Source organism: Pituophis catenifer, unplaced genomic scaffold (genome assembly GCF_029215685.1).
Source record: "Pituophis catenifer annectens isolate HBS135680 unplaced genomic scaffold, rPitCat1.0.hap2 SCAF_8, whole genome shotgun sequence".
Classification (NCBI taxonomy): Eukaryota; Metazoa; Chordata; class Lepidosauria; order Squamata; family Colubridae; genus Pituophis; species Pituophis catenifer.
This window is the reverse complement of record NW_027256888.1, coordinates 83,367,887-83,387,290: the sequence shown is the minus strand read 5'-3', so window position 1 is coordinate 83,387,290 and position 19,404 is coordinate 83,367,887. Positions and strand designations below refer to the sequence as shown.

Sequence of the window (19,404 nt, the reverse complement as noted above, 5' to 3'; positions counted from 1 at the left end):
GGAAGCTTGAAGATGGGTGGACTTCAACTCCCAGAATCCCCCAGCCAGCAGCGCTGGCTGGGGGATTCTGGGAGTTGAAGTCCACCCATCTTCAAGCTTCCAAGGTTGAGAAACACTGTTTTAGAGGGTCGTTGAGGCCACCTGGAGGTTTTTTCTGTGTCCTCGGGGTCACCTGAGTGGTGCAAATGGGTGTGGAGCCGCCTTGGGACTGCTGAAAGGAACTGTGTTGTGGAGGGGAGATGGATGATGTCGTATCCCACCCCCTCTGTTGAGAGAGGGCTGCTCAATTTGGACACAGATGGCCTCTTGGGCCTCCTCTTTCAAACCAGCAGCCCTCTCTGTCCCAAAGATGGCCCTGGTTGTCTTCAGGCTCTTGTCTTTCCAATGCAGATGGGCTGCTGGATCTTGTCCTGATGGGTTTGTTCTCCTGGGTTACATAAATCCTTCCCTTCCCTTCCCCACCATCCAGGCAGAGCTGAAGAAGCTGCTTGGATGAGAAGCGAAACGTCTTCAGAGAGAAACCAGAACGTCCAGTGGCCTTTTGAGGGGGAAAAAAAGCACCTTTGGGACTTCATTAAGAGTGTTCAGGAACACAGCCCTGGACTCGCCACCGTTTCTTTAGTGACCCTTCCAAGTGACACCCACTGAAAAAAGGGGCGGATAGCCGGACTGAAGGCCACTACAGCCTCCCCACGATCACACGGTCAGAATTCGGCCGCTTGGCAATTGGCATGGATTCAGGACCCTTGCGGTGTCCCCTGGTCCTACGATCCCCCGGAGTGAGCTTTCCCAGCCAGCTTGCAAAGAAAGGGATCCACTTAACAGCTTCAGGGATCCGCTTAACCCCTGTGGCAGAAGGGGTCATAACATGGGGCAAAACTCATTTAACAACTGCCTCGTTTAGCAACAACAAATTTGGGCTTAATTGTGGTCGTAGGTTGAGGATCGCCAGTCTGGGGTTCCAGTCCTGAGAAAATCAAAGTTGCTGGACTTGCGGCGGTTAAACCAGGGGCTTGGAGGTCGGATGCCTGAGGTTTGCCCCTGCCAGCTTACCAGACCCCGTGTCTCAGCCAGGCAACAAACGGAGGCCAAAAAGGGTCGCAACATCAGGCATGATCCATTTAACAACCACCATGCTTAGCAATGGAAATGCTGGCCTCAATTGTTGTCTTAATCCGAGGACTGCCTGTAAGATCTTTAACCCGTGTTCTTTCAAGGCAGAAATTTGTCAGCGCGAGGACCAGTTTTTCCCCCCCCCCGTGTCGTAACTGAACGGTCGCTCAACAAATGGCCGTGTGTGGAGGCCCACCTGTGCAGGAGTCCTCCGTCACTCTAATCTCTCTCCTCTCTCCCCTCCCTCTTTTTCTCCCCTTTGCAGAGCAAAAGCACCTTAAATCCGGACGCCAAGGAGTTTGTTCCTGGAGTGAAGTACTGAGTCCTCCGGCCCCCTTCCTAAAGACTTTTTTTCTGCGTGGGTGGGTGTGGGAATGGGGTGGGGGGAGCGGGGCCCATCAGCACTGGTGGGAAAAAGACTCTTTGCCGGCCAACCGGAGGCCTCCTAAGCTACTTTCATCCCTCTTGTTGTCTTGCTGTGTTGGGACATTTGGCAACCAAGTGGGGAGAGAAGCCGCGCTCGCCGTGGGAAGGCGCCAAAGGGCACCTCCGGACGGGGGTCCCGCCCCCCCTCTGCTTTCTGTTAAAACAGTCTCCAGCCTAGCCTGACCACCAGCAGCGTTTTCTGCGCGTCCCCGTGCCCCCTCCCCTTGGTTTTAGCGGCTCCCCCAGGCGGGATTTGGGACCTCGGTCGCGGGGTAGGCGAAGGTGCCCCCCCTCCTCGGTGGACGTTTGCAAGCACAGAGGGCACGCAGGCTTCGGCCGCCAGGCGTTTCTGCTTCTCCAGCTTTAGGGGCAGCCCCTTCCTCTGTTTTGCTTTTGCCCAGGGAGGGCGGGGGGGGGGCTTCGATGGGAACTGGGGCCAGCCCCTTGTGGCGGTGTGTTTTGGGACAGGAAGGCTGGGCGTCTGTGGGCTCGGATGGATGTTCCCTCCGTCCGGTGGCCGGCCGCTGGGGGTTCTCCTTTGGAGGGGAAGAGGGAGGTGGTGGGTTTTTCAAGGAGCTGATACGTTAAGGGGTGCTGGGCGTTGGGAGAAGACGTTGGGTGTAGCCCCCGCTGCCATTTTCTATCCTTAATGCCTCTTCTAAAATTCCCTCTTCTGATCAGAGCAATTCCTAAAACAAGAGTGTCCAATCTTGGCAATTTTAAGACCTGTGGACTTCAACTCCCAGAATTCCCCAGCCAGCAAAAGCTGGCTGGGGAATTCTGGGAGTTGAAGTCCACAAGTCTTCAAACTTTGCCTAAATTGGGCATCCTAAAAGGATGGCTGGGAGGTACTGATGGTTTCTCCACCAGAGACGCCCTCCTGCTTTCCATGCTGGGCATCTAGAATCCCCATCCTTTGCAGCCTTCCCCAATGGAGCCCACCCATGCCCACTACCACTTTCTCCCGTGAAAAGGAAACCTGGCGCCCATCCAATGCGCACCAGGCTCCCCAAGGCCCAGACCTGGAGGGGGAAGGAAGCAAGGGGCCGCTGCCTTCCATACTCTTCGAGCAAAGCTTAACTCCTATGATCTCCCACCCAAACGGTCCCTCTCCAGAAAGCTGCTCAGTGGAAATGAAGAAGGTGTCCTCCTTGAGGTAGCTTTGGCAGAAGGAGAAGCCCTGCAGGCTGAACGCCCCACCAGGCAAGGAAGTCCAGAGGTCCTTTATGACAAGCAGGAAAGCTCCCTCAACCCACAGAGCTTGGGGTGACCCCTAAATTCCACCTCCGGCCAGGTTGTGAAGACACCTGAGAGATTTTCCTTCTGCTTGTCGACAGAAAAATCGGCCGCCTCTTTGGGATAATCCAGGGCTCTCCAAACTTGGCCACTTGAAGGCTTGTGGACTTTGACTCCCAGAATTCCCCAGCCTGCATATGCTGGCTGGGGAATTCTGGGAGTTGAAGTCCACAAGTCTTAAAACGTTGCCCCTGATAATCTAAATGGCCATCCACTCCAACCTAAGGACCTCTTCGTTGGAGATAACCTTGTCAGGATGGCGGGCGAGACCACCTCCTTTGCTTAATAACATGGCTCCTCCCCCCCACCTCCCAAGTCGGGGCGGGGGGGTATGACCCTTTTATAACCTATGGTTCAACTCCCAGAATTCTTGAGGCTCAGGAATTCTGGGAGTTGAAGTCCACAAGTCGTAACAGGGCTGTAGTGCCCATCTCTGCCCTAAATCTTGGTTGAAGCCAGCCTTCATCTGCTCCCTTCCCAACAGCTCATCCTTCCCTACCACTGTGGCCCCTGGCATGATGGGGCTTGTAGTTCAGCTCCTGCAGAAAATCCTGGCAGGGCTTCTTTCCTGCAGCGCCTGTGCCATCGGGTTTGGCTTGGTGCTGCTCTGAAGGGACCCAGCCTGCCCCTCCCCTCCCTCCCTCTCTTCCTTTCATCCATCTTCTCCTTTTCCTTCCTTCCTTCCTGGACACGGCTGCTTGCAAGCAGAGTTGGGCCAACATCAGGATCTCCTTCCCAGGCAAAGTTGACATAGGAAGCACGGGTGTTGCAAACAGGAGCAAAAAAAAAAAAAAAAAGAGGCTCCAGATTCCCCCTGGGGCTGGGGTGGTTTTGGGGGGGGAGATCAGGAATGGCTGGGGATTCTGGCTTTTAAGCTTTGGGTGGGGCAGAGGAGCTTATATATTTTCCTGCCTTGGCTGGTTTGATGAGAAGCGAGGGGCAGGATGGTGCAAGGCCCCCCACTTCCCTCCGATTTCCTCCCAAGGAAGCCTTTGCAACGATGCGCTGCCCATTTTTACAGGAATGCATTCTTCAATAAACCGATTTTGAGCTGGGCGTGGTGGCCGGGGTCTTTTTGGGATCTTCCCACTCGTGCAGGAAACGCTCTGCTCCGCTGCCCTCCAGGGATGGCAGCCTGGTTTGGGGGGCGGTGAGGTAGCAGAAATGCGGGAACAGCTGGCAAGACAGCCTGGGAAGCTGGGGAGAACCTCGGAGGCAAAACCTTTTCTCTAAATGCCAGTCAAGCTTTGCGGGAGGCCTTAAATGCCTTTGCTTTGCTTTAGGTTAGGCCCGAACTTCGTGGCTCTCCAGCTGGTGGCAGCCCCACAGTTGTAGGGCTGCTAAGCCCCTCCGTGGGTCCTCTTGTCCAGGACAAGCAGGGCCTTCCTGGGCTGACTCAAGCCATGGGGACCGGTAGAGTTAGCAAGAGCTGGTCGGGCTCCATCCCCCTTGCCAGCAGGAATCCAAGCTTTCAGGACAGGTAGGCCACAACGGAGCCCCAAATGTCCGTTGCTAAGCCAGGTGGCTGTTAAGTGAGCTTTGCCCCCATTTTACGACCTTCCCTGCCAGTGTTATTCAATGAATCGCTCTGGTTGTTAAGTGAGTAACCCGGTTGCTAAGCAAATCCGGCTTCCTCATTGACTTTCCTTGTCAGGTCGCAAAAGGGGATCACGTGACACACACACCCCCGGGGGGGGACACTGCGACCGTCATAAATATGAGTCTTGTCGAGCATCTGAAGTTTGATCATGTGACCATGGGGATGCTGCAATGGTCATAAAAGTGGAAAACGGTCATAAATTCCTTTTTTCAATGCCATTGCAAATCTGGTCATTTAATGAACGGTTGTAACAATTCGAAGGGATCTTAGAGGTCGTCTAGTCCAGTGGTCCCCAACCCCCGGTCCGCGGACCGGTGCCGGGCCGTGAAGTACCTGGCACCGGGCCGCGCAGCGGCCGGGGGACAGGAACGCTTCAGCACAAAGGCTCCTGGGCCGTGCGCAATGGGCCTGCGCAAAGGCTCCTGGGCCGTGCGCAATGGGCCTGCGCAAAGGCTCAGGCTCCTGGGCCGTGCGCAATGGGCCTGCGCAAAGGCTCCTGGGCCGTGGCCCCACCCCTGCGCGCGCTCAGCGGGCCGCGGCCCCACCCCTGCGCGCGCTCAGCGGGCCGCGGCCCCACCCCTGCGCGCGCTCAGCGGGCCGCGGCAATAAAAAGGTTGGGGACCACTGGTCTAGTCCAACCCCCTGCTGCACGGATGGCTGTCAAGTCAAGGGCTACCTGTATCTGCTGTGTGTGTGGTATTGCCCCTGAGGCCACACTACTTTTTTATTAAACAACTTGGTGTGTGTGTGTGAGAGAGACCTGCCCATACAAACAGAGCCCCTCCCAAAGCAGCAGAGAGAGCCCCCCCACCCCCTCTCCCGAGCAAGGCTGGTGTGGAATTGCCCGGCGCCCGTCTCTAGGCAAAGGAATGAGTGTAGAAGACGTCCACGTTGGCTTTGTAGTCCAGAGGGAGGGTTTGGCCGATGTGTTTGGCCCCCAGGCTGGCCCCTCCCAGGGCCGAGGACTGCTTCAGCTTCAGCAGGCTGAACTTGGAGAAGGCCCCGTTGAGCCGCTGGCTGTGCGCCTGGCTGAGGACCTGAACGAATCCTGGAAGGACAGGAGAACAGAGTTGGAAGGGACCTCGGAGGTCATCTAGTCTGAACCCCTGCCTGACACCATTCCCAGACAATCTTCTTGAAAATCTCCAGTGATGGAGCACCCATAACTTCTGGTGGCAAGTTGTTCCACTGGTTAATTGTTCTGACTCAGGAAATTTCTCCTTAGTTCTAGGTTGCTTCTCCCCTTGATGAGTTTCCATCCGTTGTTTCATGTCCTGCCTTCAGGGGCTTTGGAGAAGAGGTTGACTCCCTCTTCTTCGGGGCAGCCCCTGAGATATTGGAAGACCGCTATCATGTGAGAAGGGAGCCATCGGACTCCCTTCCAAGAAGGGCTCCTTGCCTTGGAGAGCTCAAGCAGGGGCCAGGCTCCATCTGCTTGCAAAAGGGAAGACCCCTCCCCGTTGCATTGCCTGCTTCATGGGCAGCCTGAGATTTTTAAGCTGACACTGGGCCTCCTTTTCATTGGGCCAGGGGTCTCCAACCTTGGCCACGGTTAAGACTGGTGGGCTTCAACTCCCAGAATCCCCCAGCCAGCAGGTTTAAGACTAATGGACTCCCAGAATTCTGGGGGTTGAAGTCCATAGTCTTCAAATTGGCCAAGGGGCTGGAGACCCCTGCTCTGGGGGCAGCTGACCCGGAAGCAGATTCAGCTTTGCTGAGCTGGGCAGCAATGGGCGTCCTCACCTCCTCTCATCATCTCCCAGCTCTTCCACACGGATCCCACGCAGACGACTGGCAATCCCAAATCTCCTTCGAGCAAGATCTGCAGGGAATCAGAAGCTGTGAGGATCTGTGGGCCGCCTTTGATGGCCCCTCTGTCCAGGATATGGGTAGTCCTCGACTTACGGCCACAGTTGGGCCCAAAGTTTCTGTCGCTGAGTGAGACAGTTGTTAACGTGCGTTTTGCCTCCTTTTACGACCTTTCTCCCCACAATTGGCCTAGTGCAGTGATGGCTAACCTTTTTGCCATCGCGTGCCAAAAGTGGGGGGAGGGGGGGTCACGCACGTGTGTGCCCACATCTATAATTCTATGTGCCCTGGCCCGCCCACGCATGCGTGCGTGACCCCCCTGCACTCCCACAGCTTTTGGCACACAGTGGTCCCGGTAGGCCCATTTTTTGCTCTTCCCAGGTACCAGAGCCTTTCTAGGAGCCTGGGGAGGGTGAAAACGGCCTCCCCTCCCCCACCCCCCAGGGTTGGAAACAGCCCGTTTGCTGACTTCCGGCCTCCGGAGGGTCTCTGGGGGTGGTGGGGAAGGCCATTTTTGCCCTCCCCAGGTTCCTAGAAAGGCTCTGGAGCCTGGGGAGAGCAAAAAACTGGCCTTCCCAACCCCCCAGAGGCCCTCCAGGGGCTGGAAACAGCCTTTTTCCTGACTTCCGGTGGGCCCAGAAGGCTCGAAAATCAGCTGGCGGAGCTGAGCTTACGTACCCACCGATATGGCTCCACGTGCCACCTGTGGCACGTGCCATAGATTCGCCAACACGGGCCTAGTGTGATTAGTCACACAAGGAATTGTCTCTGGTGTAGAAGCAGACCATGTACTTGCAAAGCAACAGAGAGAATTATAATAATAATCATACCAATAATAGGGAAGTAAAGAAGATAATAAGGATTAATAATACTCCAGCCCTACTATATGGGTAAATGCAGAAAGAGCCACACTACTAGACACACAACTATAGCGACGTCCTGAGTGGAGGAGTGGACACGGTTTATGTCCAGGACGTGAAGGGCCCGTCGTTATTTTCTCAGCCCTCCTCCTGACCCAGGCGATGTACGGGTCCTTGGCGGGAAGCAGGCTGGTTGCGATTGTCCATTCTGCAGTCCCAACTATCCGTTGGAGTCTCTACTTGTCCTGTTGGGTCAGTGCATGAGACACAACAACTCTCCTTTTTCGTGGTTCCTACCTACGCCAGGGTTTATCAGACAAGCCGCCATTGATTCATACAAGATGCCAAACCACATGATGGCTTAGGACAGAGGTCTTCAAACGTGGCAGCTTTAAGACTTGTGGACTTGTGGACTTCAGCTATGCTGGCTGGAGAATTCTGGGAGTTGAAGTCCACAAGTCTTAAAGCTGCCACGTTTGAAGACCTCTGGCTTAGGGCAAAGCCTCTGGAGAAGGAGGCGCTTCCAGCTAGAAGCCAGCTTGGATCCAAATCAGTAAAAGAGGAGACCCCTTCCGCCTTCATCCTTGGGAGACCCCTGAACCTTGCTCCCCCCGCATTATGTCCCAGGGTTAGGATCACTATGGCTGCTTCATAAGCCAAAATTAACTCGGGGGGGATGTTAGGGAAAGGAAGCAGCAACTGCCCTCAATCCTGCCCCTTTCTTGCTGTCCACCCCGTGCTACGTTACCTGGTCAATTTTGGGCAGGACGGCCACGATATGCCGTGCCAGGACTTCTCCAGCCTTGTGGAAAACATAGCGGCACAGGGGGTCCCCAGCCTTGGCACCTACGTAAGAGACGGGGAAACGGTTTTGCCCTTTTCTTTCGCCTCCCCAACCAGCCTGCAGAATACAGGATCCTCCCCCAGGATGGTCCTTCCTTACAGACGAGACTTGGGTAAAAAATAATCTAGCTGGGGATTGTGCCAGAGTATCTGCAGGCCAGCCCAACCGGCCTCTCTTGAAGCTGCACAGCATCACAACAGGGTCTCCTACACTGGGCGTCTCCCGTCACTTTCACAACAGAAGCCTCATTTTCCTTTTTGATGGCCTAACTGGTGTCTCTCAACTTTGACAACTTGAGTGGACTTCACCTCCCAGAATTCCCCATCCACTTATAGCAGTGGTGGGTTCCTCCCGGTTCGGTCCAGTTCGGCCGAGCCGGTAGCGGTGACGATATGATGTCACCGAACCGGTTCTCCCCCGCCCTCCCACCCCCCCCACGTTATTCTTACCTTTTATTTGGTCCCACCCCCAATCTATCACTGCCTCCTGAGTCCCAGCGGATGACTAGAGGGGAAAAAACTGTTTAAACTCTTGCCGCGGGGCTCCAAAGGGCCGTCCTACAGCTGATCAGTGTTAAAAGCAAACAAATGAGTCGGGTCATAAGTGCGAGGACTGGTCGTAAGTGCGAGGACCTTCCTTCTGACCAGCTAGCCATGCCCACCTAGTCACATGACCTCCAAGCCACACCCACAAAATAAGCCACGCCCACAGAACCGGTAGTAAAAAAATATTAGAACCCACCCCTGACTTATAGCTTGGTCGCACCTGGTGATGCTCCAAATCAGTTGTCTCTCAACCTGGCAACGTCAGAATTCCCCAATACGGCAACTACCCAATACTGAGGGGCAAAACTTTCCCGTGCTGACTCAGCATAGTCCAAGAACTTGATTAAGGATCAGCCTGAGAAGGGATCCTCCTCCAAGGTTTTTTTCCCCTAAAGTTACCCATCCCTTCGACCTTCAGGCCTACCTTCAGCCACTCTCTGGCAGAACCCTGCAAATTTGGACTTCTCAAAGGTCCTGTAGAGGTGAGTTAGGAGCCCCATCCGGTCGGAAACCTGTTGGAAAACATGAAGAAAACATATCTCTCTCTCTCTCTCTTCCTTCCTGCCTCTTTCTCTTTTCTTCCTTCCTTCCTTTCCTTTCTCCTTTTCCTTTTCCCAAAGCCAATCTGAATCCCAAACACACGTTGTAACAAAAATAATCTGGACTACCTAGTTAGCTGCTGCAAGAAGATCAGGCAGACTTACTAGAAGCAATGGCATGACAGAAGTGGCAACAGTGGCGCACGACAAAGAGCCGCAGTGGTTAGAGTGCAATACTGCAGGCTACATCTGCTGACAGCCGGCTGCCTGCAGTTTGGCAGATCGAATCTCTCCAGGCTCCAGGTTGACTCAGCCTTCCATCCTTGTGAGGTGGGTAAAATGAGGACCCAAAATGGTGGGGGGGCAATGTGCTGACTCTGTAAACCGCTTAGAGAGGGCTGAAAAGCACTGCAAAGCGGTATGTAAGTCTAAGTGCTATTGCAATTGCTTTTGGAAGATCTGCAAGGAATAATATTTATCTGCAAGCAAGAACTGGTGGGACCATAAAATAGACATACTGATTAGAAAAGGAGGGCACTAAATTGGTCTGGGACTTTAGAATTCAATCAAACCTTGGTTTTGAGCCTTGGTAGTACAGTGGTCTAAAGCACTCTGTTATTAAGACCAGCTTCCTGCAATTACTGCAGGTTCGAATCTCGCCAGGTTCAAGGTTGACTCAGCCTTCCAATCCTTTCTGAGGTAGGTAAATTGAGGACCCAGTTTGTGGGGGCAATAAGTTGACTTTGTATAAATATACAAAAGGATGAAGGCTATTGCTTAACGCAGTGTAAGCTGCCCTGAGTCTCCGGAGAAGGGCGGCATATAAATCAAATTAAAAAAACCAAAAACAGGCACCTATCACATAACCCCCAGATGTAACAAGTGTTGATCAGAGAGACAAAAATCTGGATAGTGGACATGGCAGTACTTGGAGACAGCAGAATAGAAGAGAAAGAACTGGAGAAGGTAACAAAATACAGAGACCTGAAAATAGAAATAGAACAACTGTGGCAGAAGAAAGCAAAGTTAATCCCAACATAATTGGCCCCTTGGGTGCAATCCCAAAGCAACTGGAACAGAATCCCTTGAACGCCCATCGGCATTGACAAATTCACCATCGGTCAATTGCAGAGGGCAGCTTGACTTGGGAACCGCTGACATCCTGCGACGAGACCTCGAACCCCATCAAACAACATCTGCCTCACGCAGGTCCTTGGGAAGGACAACGGGGGAATAAAAATCCCATCCGAACACCTGGCTGGCTATGCAACCAAAGATCATAATACTGACTTATGCACTAGTTTCACCTCTAGCGTTGAGAGATCGGCTTCCAGAGAAGCTCAGAAGCTCCTCAAGTCTTTCCTTGGAGCTCAGAAACCCTGCAGATGAGTCCCCACCCCAATGCCCCTCTCCTGAAAGAGGAAAGTAGATCCGACCATTCCTTCAGCACTTCTTAGCAGGAACTCCTTCCCACGAGCCCCACAGCATAGCATCACCCTGACCTACAGCCTTCCCAATGGGAGACTTCCTGCTTCAGCCGACCTACGACTTTGGTCTCCCCTCCCCCTCCCACAGATGCCAGTCCCCCATCAGAGGAGGGTGATGCTTAAGGTGTGGTGTGGGGGGTGGGGGTGGGGGTGGACCACCTGCTTACCTGGAAGTAGTCAAACATGGCCTGCTTGACGTAGTCAATCTCATGTGGTGGGACCTCCAGGTTGTCCAAGCCATCAAACACAATCTTCACAGCCAGGTGGGCAATCCAATAAGCTGCCACAGACACCAAAAGAGATGGTCAGCCTGTGGGCTGGATTTTGCTTTGACCCCCATCCATACAATACAGGAAATGCAGGTCCTTGGGTTCCCAAGGAAGCCGCTGTCCTACAATCCTAGATAAGACGGGCGAGGGTTGGCAGCCACCCCTTCAGCCTCAAAGGTCCTAGTTCTCTGCCCTGGTGCATCGCCCTTTCAGCACGTAGCAACCTGGTAAAATTGATCTAGACTCTCTTAGGGCAAGGATGGTCAGCTATGTTAACTTTACAATTGGCTCAGGCATTCTGGGAGTTGAAGTCCACAGGCCATGAAGTTGGCAGAGTTGCCCACTCCTGCGTTAGGGGATAAATGTGGAACATGCATCAGCCCAGATAACACAACTAGCCTTCGCCACGTGGTGTCCAAGATCCTGGGCAACCTCACAGAAAGCTAGCTTGAACTGGCCACCGATCAATGTCTTCAGTGGCGCATGTAGGGAGAATAGAATAGAATAACAGAGTTGGAAGGTTGGACCTTGGAGGTCTTCTAGTCCAACCCCCTGCCCAGGCAGGAAACCCTCTACCTTTTCAGACAAATGGTTGTCCAATCTCTTCTTGAAAACCTCCAGTGTGGGAGCACCCACAACTTCTGGAGTCAAATTGTTCCACTGGTTGATTGTTCTCACTATCAGGAAATTTCTTCTTAGTTCTAGGTTGCTTCTCTCCTTGATTAAGAGCAACAAAGATGATTCGGGGCTTGGAGGCTAAACGGACATTGAACGGTTGCAGGCATTGGGTATGTCTAGTCAGGGTCTCCCCCTTGGGGGTTGGACTAGATGGCCTACAAGGTCCCTTCCAACTCTGTTAATCTGTTAAGGTCTGAATCTCCCAAGAAGTCCTCCGTGGATCCAAGAGCTTTTTCCACCCCACAAATCTGGCCAGGTCAGAGGAACAATGATGTGCTTCATTGCCATCTTCCGAAGCCAGAACTGCAAATTTATCTGTTAGGTCACGGATTATTTCCTCACCTGATCCTTCATCCCCCATCATGTGGCCCCATCCTCCACAGCTGATCTGGGAGCCATCAGGATTGATGAGCTTGCAGTTGGAGCCAGTTCCTGAGATGAGCACCACACCACCTGGAGGGGAAGAAATGCCCACGAAGGGAGTCCGAGGACGAAGGTGCTGCAACGGTCGTAAGTGTGAAAAATGGTTCTAGGTAACTCTTTTCAGTGCTGTTGTAACTTCAAACAATCACTAAACAAACTGTCGTCAGTCGAGGACCACCTGTATTGGGGGTTCAAGTAATTTTGCCCCCTTTTTAGTAATTGTGTTACTAATTTAAGAACTGCAGTGATTGACAACAGCTGTGGCAAGAAAGGTCATAAAATGAGGCAAAATTCACTTAACAGATTTCTCACTTAGCAACATAAAATTTTGGGCTCAATTGTGGTCGTAAATTGAGGACTAGCTGTACTATCCTTCGTGGGCAACCTCACCAGCAGAAGCAACAATGGGAAATCAGAAACACAATTCTGTTGAAAAAACACCGACACTAACCAAGTGCTCCACTATCAAATAAAACCCAACTTCCCACAAGAATTGGTGAGCCTCCTAATACCAAACTGTATCTAAAAATGCTGGAGAATTCCTGGCAGCCTGGCACTTGGACAAGTCGGTCATCAATAGACACATCAAAATAAACCACATTTACGCATCATTAAAAAGAGACAATGCAAAAGCTAAGAAGGAAACAAAAAGACCAGAAGCAGCCAACACCCAGGGATAAACAGGGATTAACACCAGACAAACAATCAAGCAGAAAATCAGAATCAAGGAACTATCAGAGGGCAAGTCCCATATTTCCTTGCACTGATGATGTGAACTAATTGGGTTATGAAGTACCTGCAAATAGATAAACAAGCTCAGAGAGTATCAAGAGAAGGGAGGGAAGGAGGGAAGGAGGGAAGGAAGGAAGGAAGGAAGGAAGGAAGGAAGGAAGGAAGGAAGGAAGGAAGGAAGGAAGGAAGGAAGGAAGGCTTACCGGTGTTGGTAGCAGTGGCTATGGCTCCAATGGCATCGGTCGTGATAAAGTAATTTTCGCTCAGACATGGGAAACGGCGCTTCATGTCCTCCACGAGCTTCTGGATGGCTTCCTTCTGTTCCCCTCCACTCAGGGAGAGACCCTGCAGCCACAGATAGCCACACTGTGAGCCCCCAGCCACGACTCGACAAGCCCCCAACCCCTGAGACAGATTGTGAAGGAGACAGGAGATCCTGCGGGAGGAGGAGATCCCCCAACCTTCTCTGTCCTGGGAATCTTTAGATGTTATGGACTACCTAGGTGATCCCACATCTGGAACCTCTGGACGGAGAAGTCTCTTGAACCTTTTCTAATAAACTCCCTGGGTTTCTGGGGCTGGAAGCTCAGGAAGGGATTCCTCCTTTTACTTTCACTTTCACTTTCACCTAAGGACCACCAGTTGGGGTTGAGGTCCTCTCTGGGAAACGTGGCCAACTTCTCTCACTGCCCAAAGGAAGGCTAAAACATACGAAGAACGGAGGCAGGAACTGGGCATTTCTAGTTTAATGAAGAAAAGGACTAGGGGGGACATGAATGCAGTCTTCCAATATCGGAGGGGCTGCCACAGAGAAGGGGGAGGGGTCAACCTATCCTCCAAAGCAACAGAGGGCAGGACAAGAAGCAAAGGATGGAAACTAATCAAGGAGAGAAGCAACCTGGAACTGAGGAGAAATTTCCTCACAATTAGAACAATTGGGGGGGGGGGCTTTCCTGGAGGGGGGGCGGGAGACTCACCAGCGATCGAAGGGGAATGTGTGGGTCGCCCCCGGCCTTCCTTTTGGCATCTTGGACCATGGCGTCAATCCGCTCCAGGCAGGTGTCCGACCCAACCAGCTTCTCGCCCAGAGGAGGAAAAGAGACACACTTACACCCCTTCCTGCACACATTTAAATATACCTGGCCCTCCCTCTGCCCCCTGGACCCCCCCCTGTATCTTAACTAAGCTTCACAGCAACTTCCCTCAATGGTGCCCCCCCCATCTCTATTGGGGAGGGGGTGTCTCCTTTCGGCCTCCCCCACCCTCAAGCCCAGGCTGGCATCAAACCCAGCCCTGCCAAGCAAAGCCAACTGCAGGTAGCAGCTGCCAGCTGCAGCTCTGGATTGGGGGCAGGGGGTGGGGAGGAGACCTGCCCCCTGCTGGACCTAGCTGCCATGCTGGTAGTGGGTGGCTGGTGGTAAGGGTCCACACCCTGCAAGGCAAATGGCCCTAAATATCTGCAGGTATTCTACACCACCAGTGTCCAACCTTGGCAATTTTAAGCCTGGTGGACTTCAATTCCCAGAATTCCCCAGCCACTCCACCGGGCTTAAAGTCCACCGGGCCTACAGTTGCCAGGGTTGGAAACTTCTGCACTACAGATAGTCCTCGACATATGACCACAATGGAGCCCAGAATGTACGTTTCTAAGTTAGAAATTTGCTAAGTGAGTTTTGCCTCATTTTACGACCGTTCTTGCCACATTTGTTAAGCGAATCACTGCACTTGTTAAAGTTAGTCACCCGCTTGTTAAGGGAATCTGGCTTGGGAGAAGGTCGCAAAAGGGGATCACGTGACCCCAGGGGACATTGCGACCGTCATAAATAGGAACCAGCTGCCAAGCATCCGAATATCAATCACGTGACCATGGGAATGCTGCAAGAGTTATAAGTGTGAAAAATGATTGTAGCAGGGCACTTTTTTCAGTGCCGTTGTAACTTCAAATGGTCACTAAATGAACTGTTGTAAATTGAAGACTGCCTGTAGTCTTCTTGGTACTGGCCAATGTTCCTGTTGCAGGCTACTTCTGCCGGCTGCCGGCTGCCAGGAGTTCAAATCTCACTGGCTCAAGGTTGACCCTCAAGGTTGACCCTATCTATCTATCTATCTATCTATCTATCTATCTATCTATCTATCTATCATCTATCTATCTATCTATCTATCTATCTATCTATCTATCTATCTATCTATCTATCTATCTAATCTATCATCCATCCATCCATCTCCACCTATCGTCAGTCTGTCTGTCAAGAGACGTGGTGGCACAGTGGTTAGAATGCAGTATTGCAGGGGAACTCTGCCCACTGCAAGCAGTTCGATCCTGACCAGCTCAAGCCTTCCCTCCTTCCGAAGTGGGTAAAATGAGGACCCAGATGGTTTGGGGGCAAGAGGCTGACTCTGTAAACCACTTAAAGCCCTGTGAGGTAGTTTGTAAGTCTAAGCACTGTTGCTATTACTATTTAAATATTATTTTCCAGACCATCCTTCCGAAGGAAGATTGCCATAGAGCTGGGAGTTTTTTTTCTACATGCATAGGAACGAAAGCAAGATCCCCCTACTCACGTTTTCCCTTTGCCCTCCCCCTCGAGAAGGGCCCCTTCCTCACCCAGTGGTTGGTGCAGGGCCCCTCGGTCTCGGCCAGGATCTTGCCATCTTCAGAGAGCAGCACCGCCGTGGAGTGGGTCCCGCCCCTGCCGAGGAAGAAAAATGCCACTTGAAGTTGAGGGGCTACGGGAGACGAGGCTGCTTCCCAGCTTGGCGGGGGTCAGTCAAGTACAGGAAGCCCTTTGTCCCAAAGGTAAAACTAATCTTCGGGGCTGCCTGTTAACATCTGCTGTTGTCTTTAACAGGCAGAAAGTCCACAAACGGTTTCCAGTTCCTTATGAACTGAGAGGAGGGGCAACAGCTCCTTAGATAAGAGGCAGCTCAGCCCCCAGCAGGAAAAGGGTCACGGCAGATGTCTTGGGAGGGACCCTCAATAGCTTCTTGGAAGGTAAAGGTGGGAGGGCAGAAATGGCAGAAATTGTACAGGTGGTCCTTGACTTACCAAAATTGAGCCCAAAATTTCTGTCACTAAGCAAGACAGTTGTTAAGTGAATCACTGCAGTTGTTCAGTTTTGTAACCCGGTTGTTAAGTGAATCTGGCTCCCCCTTGACTTTGTTGTCACATGGTTGCAAAAAGGGGATCACGTGAGCCTGGGACATTGCAAACCGTCATAAAAGTGAGTCAGTTGTCAAACGTTTGAATTTTGATACCTATGAACCTGGGGAAGCTGCAGTGTGGAAAACGGTCCTGTCACTTTTTTCACTACTGTTGTAACTTTGAATGGTCACTAAACGAACCGTTGTAAGTGGAGGACTATCTGCATTCTCACATAAAAATTCCATGGAACAATAGAAAAAAACACAGAAGAGAATCTTTGAGGCTCAGGGGGTGAAATGTGGGGTGTTTGATGCTCTCTGAGCTTGGTTTTTCCTTGCAGACGTTTCATGACCCAACTAGGTAACGTCATCAGTGCTAGAAGAGAGCGAGGTTTGCTCTCTGCTTGCACAGTAGTGGCCAAAATTGTGGAAACCTTTTGGGAAAAGTGTATTTTTGAGGTTGGATGGCTAAGAACAACCACTTTTTTTTGGAGTTTCATTTCACTGCTGGAATGGCCTGGGAATAGCCCAGACCTTCACCCAATGGAAAATCTATGGAGCCGACTAAAGAAACTGATTAGTCAGAAGTGACCCAGCAATAAAACCCAGTTAATAGAAGCCATCATTCCATCTTGGTTTCACATTAGAACAGCTGCAGAACTAAAAGACTTGGTTCACTCCATGGGAAGACGCTGTAAGGCCGTCATTCATGCTGAAGGTTACCCAACTAAGCATTAACTGATATGGTGATAATTTTTATATATCTCATTTTTTCTAAGTATTTCACTTTTCTTCTTCATACTGTAACTGCTATTCTAATAGCAAATCCTTCATAAAAGTTATTGCATTTATTTTTTTTATTTATTTATTTTTATATGCCGCCCTTCTCCGGAGACTTAGGGCGGCTTACAATGCGTTAAGCAATAGCCTTCATTCTTTTGTATATTTTATACAAAGTCAGCTTATTGCCCCCACAAACTGGGTCCTCATTTTACCCACCTTAGAAAGGATGGAAGGCTGAGTCAACCTTGAGCCTTGGAGAGAATTGAACTCGCAGTAATTGCAAGCAGCTGGATGTTAAATGCTGCCTTAGTAGGAGGCATTAGCCTCCTACGCCACTCAGGCTCTTTACATTTACATTCTTGATTAAATCATCTCTCCATTGATATATAATTTTATGGTACTGCTCCAAAAAAAAAAAAAAAGTGGTGTTAATAGCTACTTTCAGAAAATCCACTTTTCCAAAAAAGTTTCCACAATTTTGGCCACTCCTGTTTCCAAGGGGCTTGCCATGTCAATGTTGGTGGGAGCGTTCTTAGTGGTTCCTTGATTGGGTTGTTATTTATTGTTGGGATTGTGCATCTGAGTTCCTTGATTGGATCTTGTTCAATTGTTGGTCTAATATTCATCTTGATTATAATCTCTGCTTTTCTGGGTGTCGAACCACCAAGATTACGTCCAGCAACACTGACCGGCTGCCTGGAGAATTCTGGGAGTTGAAGTCCACCCATCTGCAAGGCTGAGAAACACTCTTTTAAGCCCACAAAACAGGCTCATCGGTTTAAGCCCCTCTCTGCCCAGCTCGCAAGCCACAATCTGCAAACTAGTTATCTCAAGTTTCCAATGTTCTCTCCCTTTGAAGCTGGCCAAGAAGGAGTGCAGAGAAGAGCAACAAAGATGATGAGGGGACTGGAGGCTGAAACATACGGAGAACAGTTGCAGGAACTGGGCATGGCTGGTCTAGGGAAGAGAAGGACCAGGGGAGACAGGAGAGCACCTTCCAGTATTTGAGGGGCTGCCCCAGAGAGGAGGAAGGGGGTCAACCTATTTTCCAAGGCACCTGAAGGCCAGACAAGGAAGAATGGATGGAAACAGATCAAGGAGAGATTCAACCTGAAAATAAGGAGAAATTTTCTGACAGTGGGAACAATCAACCCATGGAACAGAAGTTGCCTTCAGAAGTTGTGAGAGCTTCATCCCTGGAGGCTTTCAAGAAGAGACTGGGCTGCCATCGGTCAGAAATGGTGTAGGGCAGGGGTCTCCAAACTTGGCAACTTTAAGACGTGTGGACTTCAAGTTGCCAAGTGTGGAGACCCCTGGTGTAGGGTCTCGTGCTTGGGCAAAGGGGGGTTGGACTAGATGACCTCCAAGGTCCCTTCCAACTCTGTTAATCTGTGAAACCTCTGTAAAACCAGTCAAGCCTTTGGTCCAGCCCGAATCTCAGTCCTGACATGCTTTTCATGGCTTCCTTCCTCCTTGCATGGCAGCCCTGCCCAGCCCCATGGAACATCAGCTGTTTTGCAATCTGGGAAATGCCCCTCTTTCCTGGGTGGTGGAGAAAGGGGGGGGCGCAAGTAAGGCCAACCCCGGGAATATTGCAGGGAGGGCTGTTTTTAGGAGCAACATCTGTGAATAATAAAATAATTCCTTTTTTTTTTTTCCAATGCAAGAGTTTCTTTCTCTAGTAGTTTTTCCTCCAGCCCCGATGACGTCACCCCCTCCCACGAGCTCCTCCTGCAAATCAGCCGGTGGGTGGCCTCTCCTGCAACCAGAAGCCCGCGGGCGCCAGGCTGAGGAAGGCTGCCGGTTGCAGGTAGCCTTCGCGGGCCCCGACCCCCATCTCCCCCCTCCCCTTGTCCATTCACACCTGCTTCCTGGCACGAAGCCAACGCTGAGAAAGCCGGCCGGGCCGGGGTGGGAGTTTGGAGGGGGGGAGGGGTCTTGTTGCAAAGTTGCAACACTCCAAAGGGCTTTCCCGGAGGGATGTCTCCAAGCCCCCCCCCCAACTTTTGAAGGGTCCTCGGAGCCCCTCCAAAGCGGAGATCCAGAGAAGAGAAGACCCCCCCACACACACACTGTTTGGACCACCCAATACCTGGGGTCCGGGGCGGGCCACCCTAATTGGGCAGGAGGGGCGACTCCCAGCCAAGCCCCCTCCCCTTCGCCGGCCCCTTCCCGATTTGGGGCGGGCGAAGCCCCTCGGCGCTTGCATCGCCTTCCCCGCCTCACCTGGACCAGGTGAGTCGCCAGGTGAGGCGGAGAAGGCGATGCAAGCGCCGAGGGGCTGCTTGAAGCTTCCCCCGGCTCCTCCCCCGGCGGGGCCGGCCAGCTCACCCTTCCACACCGCCGTAGACCGCAGCCATGGAGCTCCGCCGCTCCGCCAGCCCTTCCTTCCTTCCTTCCTTCCTTCCTTCCTTCTTGCCGCCTCGGACCGCCCCTGCCCGGCCAGCCCTCCAGCGGGGGACGGGGGAAGCCGCAGCTGCCTGGCAGACACGTGTTACCGGCCCCGCTCCGCCCCCTTCCCCCGGGACACGTGTCCACCAGGACCCGCCTCCTGCCGCCGCTTCAGACGGAGAAGGCAGGCAGGCAGGCAGGTGTCCGGCAGGTGAAGCGGCATCTCCGGAATCAGCAGCAACGGAGGGAGGGAGGGAGGGAGGGAGGGGCTGCTGGGGAGGAGGAAGAGAGGAAGGAGGGGGGCAGCGTGTGGGTGTCCCCCTCCCCCAAAAGGGAGAGGGTCCCACCTGGCAGGTTCAGGTGGTTGGAGACACTTTCTGTGCCCCCCCATAAGGTCTGGGGACCCCAGCACCAATCCTGGAGGGGGGGGATGTGTTTAGATCTCCCACCCACCCACCCATCTCAACC

At 52.4% G+C, this 19,404-nt stretch overlaps 2 protein-coding genes across 5 annotated transcripts in view; one reads left to right on the top strand and one right to left on the bottom strand.

Moving 5' to 3' along the window:
* Positions 1-3,891, top strand: part of PAIP2B (poly(A) binding protein interacting protein 2B) — a 29,880-nt gene extending 25,989 nt beyond the window's left edge. For all 4 annotated transcript variants that reach the window (XM_070948272.1, XM_070948270.1, XM_070948271.1 and 1 more), the window contains exon 4: positions 1,379-3,891. In XM_070948272.1, coding sequence (XP_070804373.1) covers positions 1,379-1,435 — 57 coding nt within the window. In that variant the 3' untranslated portion in view covers positions 1,436-3,891. The remainder of the gene's footprint in view (positions 1-1,378) is intronic.
* Positions 3,892-5,113: 1,222 nt separating this feature from the next.
* Positions 5,114-18,986, bottom strand: NAGK (N-acetylglucosamine kinase). The gene is made up of 10 exons (XM_070948561.1): positions 18,877-18,986; positions 15,227-15,311; positions 13,599-13,697; positions 12,825-12,966; positions 11,809-11,919; positions 10,687-10,799; positions 8,918-9,005; positions 7,853-7,950; positions 6,179-6,257; positions 5,114-5,483 (listed from the first exon to the last, which is right to left on the bottom strand). The coding sequence occupies exons 1-10, from the start codon at positions 18,903-18,905 to the stop codon at positions 5,293-5,295; spliced, it is 1,035 nt and encodes a 344-aa protein (XP_070804662.1). The 5' UTR covers positions 18,906-18,986; the 3' UTR covers positions 5,114-5,292.
* Positions 18,987-19,404: the final 418 nt, after the last annotated feature.

Excerpts from the sequence above, each read along its gene's own strand:
- NAGK (XM_070948561.1), bottom strand. The coding sequence starts at position 18,905 with ATGGCTGCGGTCTACGGCGGTGTGGAAGG. Across the intron at positions 10,800-11,808 it reads GATGGGGGATGAAGGATCAG|CTTATTGGATTGCCCACCTG; the intron begins GTGAGGAAATAA and ends TGTCTGTGGCAG. Across the intron at positions 9,006-10,686 it reads CCATGTTTGACTACTTCCAG|GTTTCCGACCGGATGGGGCT; the intron begins GTAAGCAGGTGG and ends GTTTTCCAACAG.